Genomic DNA, 6,757 nt, shown 5'->3' with positions numbered 1-6,757 from the left:
ATCATTACCAATTTGCAAATGATGGTGACTAACTGCTCATTGTGAGATGTATTTCCTAATATCTTTATCATAATGTTTCCCATTGTAATCATGTAATTTGTAATGTTTTGCATGGATGTGCGCTGGTGCAGGTTCCTGTGGATCAGAGAAGCAGGGTGTATGCGCATTATGCACCCACCCATACTGTATCACTGTTGATAATGTGCTTTTAAAATAACATGTGTAAAGGATGCCAAAATCACCTTTTTACATGGTTGTTTGAATGAAAATGTGTTACTATTTTCTCTTTATGTAATATGTATGTAAATTTGATGACAGCTGACTGTTGGACGCGCGTTTTGGGTAAGAGTGACTATTATTGCACTTAGTTTAAATCAGACATGCAAACTGGTCAGGGGTGAAAAAGGTGAGAAGAGTGCGCGAGAAGGGAAATGGCTGTTACGTCACAAAACAAATGCAATTGACATTGAGACCAGTGCATAGTTAACTTAAGAGTAAAAAAAAAATACTCAAAACCACACATTTACAAAGAGAACAAACTACAAAATGACTCATTTACAGAAAAGGCTTGTATTGTGGCATACCTCAACAACATATCTCAATAAAAATGGGAATTCACACTGAAGGAGAATAGTGGCATTGAATCAGTTAGTAAATTAGTAAAATGTTGTAAATGTTGTGTATGGATGTAGTGTATGCAAGGCAATACTGTATAAATGTAAAAATGGCAAATAAACACTATCACATCAATCATCTCACAGTAGTCAACAATGGCAATGTAAGAGCAAGTGCAGTTCAGTTGGATTGTTCAAATAATACCCTTATGGTATAAAAATAAATGTAAAAAATGTCCAGTGTGCTCCTTTCTTCTACATCTTCTACAGTGAGATCCCTCATTCTGGAACAAAGCCATAAGAACATAGTTTAGGTTCAAGCAAAAGTGTAATTTAAATGCTGGTCTAATATTATTTAAGCAATAAACCCCGAGAGGCCATTCTATATCGTGAATATAGCACAGCTAAGGGGTGTTGTTAGGCACTAAGCGAGCGAAGATATGTGACCCTGCAAGGCGAAACCAGTCGCTTTGGTAACATTTACAAAATTAAGTTATTGTGCTCACATGAACTGCCATAAACTAAGCTTTCCAACGAAATGTAGCGTGACTTTGAAGCGGATGACTGAGTGCAGTTTCAACCGTGCAGTGAGTGTCTTTTTCTGCCCCCTAGTTAATACCTGGAACAGTCATAAGGTGTCACTATAGAATATACTTAATGTATTTCGGGGGAAGTAAGGGGAGAGGAAGTTCTGTGTACACAGATTGTGTATACTTTTAAAAGCCTACGTCAATGGAAAACTTCTTCTAGTCTCTAAAATGACGCCAGGATATTTCTAAAAGTTCGTGCTTTTGACCGTTCGTGCCCTGAAGGGCAAGTCTTTCACATTCATATTCGGTTACATCATCTGCCAAGAATGATAGAGAGCTGACACATTGAGTAACGAGTAATGAGTAGCCTAATGAGTAAATTGTAGCTCTACCGTAAAACCTTATAGCGGCGTGGACAAAGGGAATGACTGCTAATGTGTTGAATCTTCACCTAAATAAAGTAAGGTTTAACAGTGAAAACGTATGTTTATCCGTGAAATTTGTTCACAATATGAAAGTATTCTATATAGAGCTCAATGAGCATCAAACCAGCTAATAGGCTAACTGAAATAACACCCATGCCAATCTCTAGGTATGGTAAAGGGTATGTGATGATGTGGGGCTATTTTAATTCCAAAGGCCAAGGTAACTTTATCAGGATGCACAGTATTCTGGATCCATGAAATAACTGGCCTTTAAAAATAAAAATCTGCCCGTCTCTATGGGAATTTAACATAGGGGTGGGAATACTTATGACCCCTGTATTTTAAGGAAGAACATTTATTTATTTATGATACATTATTAATTCACTAAGAAAATTGGTGCCCTTAAAGGTTAGATATTTCCTAATTTTTCACTTAAGGCATTAAGATCAATTTCCAAAAGATGATTTTATATTCCTCTTTTCAGTCAACTTTAGCATGGGTGCCAATACTTTTGGCCATCACTGTATGTGGCGCTTCTACAGCGCTTCTCGCTCGCTGCTGGTCAGCTCATTTATTGGCGCCACGCGATGTAGCAGTAGTCTATTACCGCGAGTATTCTAGAATCAGAGATGCGTTGGCTTCCAATCATGTAATATTCACGTATGTGTTCATGTTCATGTTGAGTCAAGATGCACTCGTCTGCGTGTGACAGTGAGTGGGATTGATAGTTGATAGTTGATAGTGGACTCCCCCCCCCCAAATATTTTCTATGTTTTATTCTATGTTTCACATAAAGACCTCGGGATACTTCGGTTTGGCTTTAGGGACCCTCTACTCACTACCACGTAAGTGTAATGTTGTTTGGAACTGTAGAAGAGGTATACAAATATCGTTTTGTAGCGGCAAAATGACTTGCCCTGGTCACTTCCAGGCTAACGAGTTTTGACTAAAAACGGTAAAATCGAACTTTCTCAAAACACATCCGAATGACATGATTTTGATGTCAACTCAACGTATGTACTCCCAATCATCCGTAAATTGATCTAAAGTGCATTTTACTCCGGATAATTCCTTTAAGACACTGGTGCTTCTCTACTGGGTCATAAATATGAGTCAATTAAAGGTATTTATGATGAGAAAGACACTGCCAGTTCCACATGCCACCAACAGATCTTAGTCTAAATGGGGTTCCTCATATTTAATAGCACCACTTTTCATGACATCAACAGTTACAGTGAAGGAAAGACATACATTTTCTTAGTTGTTCAAGTAAGCATTTCATTATTCAAGATTATCATGGTAGACCTATAGGAGAGTTATAAGCTATAGGTTTGCTATCCTTTTGGGATGGCTCTTTAATTTGTAGACTCAACGAGAGGTAGTTTGAGAACACCGACAATCATCTGAGCTCAAAAGTTTCTTTTTTATTAAATGGCATAGCAACAGTTATCTCACACAGATGTTAGTAGGAAACTGGTCTAAAAGTCCTGGACGCGGCGGAAAGAACCCAAACCAGGATGCATGGCGTTCCACTCTGTGTACCGGCGGTATTCACCCTTCTCCAGTAGGTACTGACGGCCGCGATAGTTGGGATGCTCGTAGAAGATCCAGGCCCCATCCATCACGTTACAGGAATGGACCTCACGGTGACTAAAGCGATCATAGACAGAGGGACAATCGTCGCTAAACTCCATCATCTGTCCCTGGAAGTCAGGACGTTCGTAAACCCGGAGGCGGTAAATGCCATAAGTCTGAAGGAAAGATTGAGATGGGGGATGCAAGTGTCAAGAAACAAGAAGAGTGAACAAAAAATCATCTGTGGGCTAACACTGACATACAGTAACTGCCTCAGTGTTGTTGCAAGTCAAAATATTTACTTTCAGAGTATTTACCAATACATACATGCTGAAGCTTGTAGTACAATTTGTAACAAGCTATATATGTAGTAAGAGTACAGTTATCAGCAGTTCAAAAGTTTGGAGTCACTTAGAAATTTCCTTGTTTTTATCATTAATGTTGTAAATTAGAAATGGCTGATCTTTAATGCAATATCTACATATGTATACGGATGCCCATTGTCAGCAACCATTCATCCAATGTTCCAAAGGCACATTCTGTTTACTAATCTGATATCCCTTTAAAGGCTAACTGAGAAAACATTAGAGAACCCTTTTGCAATTATGTAAGCACATAATGTAATCGAAATACTGCACTGATTAAATAAAACAATGCAATTGACCTCCGCTGGTATTCTGTCTATAATGGAATGGAATGGACATTTTTAAGTGACCCCAAACTTTTGAACGGCAGTGCATATGCTTACTTTTGCATTTTGAAAATATTATCACTTAATGATGCCAAAGAGTAGTTTTTCATCCAATAAAATGTAATTCTGTGAAGTTTGTCTCTATGTATCTTTAGTCTAAATTGTTGCCACTTAAGACACGTTTTGGCCGTGCATGTGTGCATATGTGTTTCTGTTATTTGTGTGTGACTGGTCTGGAAAGAGGACAAACAAAATTCCACTCCAGTCCAAGACCACTCAGACAAGCCAATGGCTGGTGTGGAGACTCCTAGGGAACTGGGACTCACGTTTCGGATAAGACGACAGGACTTAATGATGTCATTGAAGCCCATCCAGCGCTGGTGGTCGGGATACTCCCCCTTTGTCAAGACATACTGTGAGCCCATGTAGTTGGGTCGCTCGTAGATGACCCACGCCCCACTGTCTACCCTGATGGAGTTGCAGCGACTGAAATGGGAGCTCAGCTCGGGGCAGTCGCTACTGCACTCAAAGTAGCGACCCTGAAAATTTCGGTCCTCATAGAAGATGATCTGTGAACAGAGTGTGTGTTATTTGTGTTTTTTAGTGAAACTTATAGTGTAAATTGGAGCAAGAGGGCACATAGGTCAAGAGAAATCCTCACTTTAAGAACATCAGAGATGAAGAACAACAACACTCACCTTTCCATGTCGATCCATGTTTTGGGCCTGTCCGGGTGCTTTTGATCACAAAATGTTTATACCCCCTTATTCTGTATTGACAGCGACATTGACGGGTCAGATTTATATATGAGGGACATTGAATTGCACTGCCAGGGGAATCATTGTCATCTGAAAAGCATCAGCATTTAGGGCCCCATCCGCACAACAGCTGATGCTGCGATTGTCTCTAAATATGTGGCTTAATGCAACGTTTACCCGTCATTGTCTCGACACACTGACCTTTTGATCTAAGCGATACGTGATTCCAGAAAAGATTTATCAATCCAATTAAACTGTTTTCTAGACTCTGGGGGCAGCAACGGTTTCCACTGCTTTGGCTCCTGGCCACGCAACTGGTGAGTGTGAAGGCTGGCACCTGCCTCACAATGAACAGGTGCACTCATAGCCACTAGCCACACCCTTAACCCCACTGCTTAGTAAGTGTTCCTCTACTGGATCCTGCTGTTGAAGATTTGACAGATGTTCGCTCAGGCATCTTGACAGGCAAGTATTGCAATAGTGATATTTACAGAGAAGCATTTAAGCATCACTATCTCATAAGACTTATTGAAGTTATCAAATACAAGGAAAACAAAAACACTGAAACTCTTTGTACTTTAGCCAAGGTGATTTGATTTTCCTTCAACTGTATGTATAACGTTAAAGTCTGATCTCATTTATATGGTTCAATGTATTGTGTCCAAACATTGAGAAAAGCTCTTGCTACAAACTAAACTGGAGATCATTATGTTAAAATACTTTTACATTTGGGTTAATTGGGCTATTTAAAATAAGAAATTCTTGTGTATAGTTCTAAAGATGGAACAGACAGGGGGACCTCCAACTCGCAGCAAAAGAATGTCAGCCAGATCAATTATGAAGAAAAAGCAGATTGCCTCACCATGCTGGGATCCTGTTCAAGGGTCATTGTGCCTTCATGAGTTTTGGTAAATGGAGGGAAGCAGATTGCATTCCCGTCTCATTCTAACTAAAAAGCTCTACTCATATTACAGTTGTTCTCAGTCACTTTGGGGCATTCATCAAAACATCATTAACGTTTGCAAAAACAGTTAAGTGCTTTCTCGAAATAATTTGTACAAACTGCATTACATAGTGGTTTATCTGCAAAAGCACGCAACTTGCTCACACTGCTTAGTTTTTGTTTCAACATGTAACTGCCATCAGAAAAACAATTTCCCGTGTCACTTTTATGAACAAGATAGTGAAAATAGTTGCCTAAAAATGAGGTGCATGTGCAAAATCATTATAACAAGGTGTCACAAGGATACAGTACGTAGGACCCTTACCTTCTTGAATTTCCCCTTGGGGATCAATAAAGTAAGTATGTATGTATGTATGTATGTATGTATGTGTGTATGTTTGTGTGTGTGTGTGTATGTGTGTATGTATGTATGTATGTATGTATCTATCTATCTATCTATGGGGGGCTGCATAAGAAAGGTGGGGAGGATTGGGATTGGGGGGGGGGCACCAACAAGGAGCACCCAAGAGCAACAGGGGCAAGGAAAAACTCCTTGGGCAGATCCACGGCTCAAGGGGCTAACCCAACTGCCAGGGGTCTTGGTGTGTGTATAGGGGGGATGACAAGGGAGATGGGATAGTGTGTTGTGTATGTGGGGAGAGGGCAGTGTGCAATATGTCATGAGACAATGTGCTGTGAATTGACCGATCCCAAGCCCATCCTCCCATTGTCAGTCCCATAGTTACTGTTGCTAAGTCGGACAAGTTTGCAGGAAAGTGTGCGAGAACGCGTGTTCAACATGGGGACGCAGCACCCCCATTTAGCCGAGTGCAACAGTGTATGCTGGATTTCTGGGGGTCAAGTAATCTTGATATATTCAAAAAACAGAGGCCAGAAAGGCCTTCAGTATGCAGATGGACACATTCACAATGTCTGCTGTTATCAACGAGGTGGAACACCACAAATTGAGGACAAACAAATCCGGTGTCGTGGATCTTAATGGGATGCATGTTAACTGGGGATAAACAATTAGCACGTTATCACGAGCAGGTAGTTTACCTTATTTGCTGCAGATGCGACTGATTCAATAAACAGGTCTGTGCAAAAATATGGTGTTGACGTGTCCATAACAAAATCTAACCATATTTCGAGGATTAATAGAAGACGGGACCAAGTGCTGCAGATCCAAGTTCCCACGCAACTTGGGAGAGTGACTAGCCA

The 6,757-nt window shown here is 40.3% G+C and overlaps 2 protein-coding genes across 2 annotated transcripts in view; both read right to left on the bottom strand.

Moving 5' to 3' along the window:
- Window positions 1–878: 878 nt before the first annotated feature.
- The window catches only part of LOC125292710 (gamma-crystallin M2-like), a 238,608-nt gene continuing 232,729 nt past the window's right edge, over window positions 879–6,757 (bottom strand). The window contains exon 5 of the transcript XR_007193256.1: window positions 879–898. The gene's annotated coding sequence lies outside the window, so the exon portion shown is untranslated. The remainder of the gene's footprint in view (window positions 899–6,757) is intronic.
- Window positions 3,048–4,551, bottom strand: crygs3 (crystallin, gamma S3). Its single transcript, XM_048238472.1, has 3 exons — window positions 4,534–4,551; window positions 4,162–4,404; window positions 3,048–3,320 (listed from the first exon to the last, which is right to left on the bottom strand). The coding sequence occupies exons 1-3, from the start codon at window positions 4,549–4,551 to the stop codon at window positions 3,048–3,050; spliced, it is 534 nt and encodes a 177-aa protein (XP_048094429.1).

The sequence above is a fragment of the Alosa alosa genome, chromosome 3 (genome assembly GCF_017589495.1).
Source record: "Alosa alosa isolate M-15738 ecotype Scorff River chromosome 3, AALO_Geno_1.1, whole genome shotgun sequence".
Classification (NCBI taxonomy): Eukaryota; Metazoa; Chordata; class Actinopteri; order Clupeiformes; family Clupeidae; genus Alosa; species Alosa alosa.
This window is presented reverse-complemented; position numbering and strand designations above follow the sequence as displayed.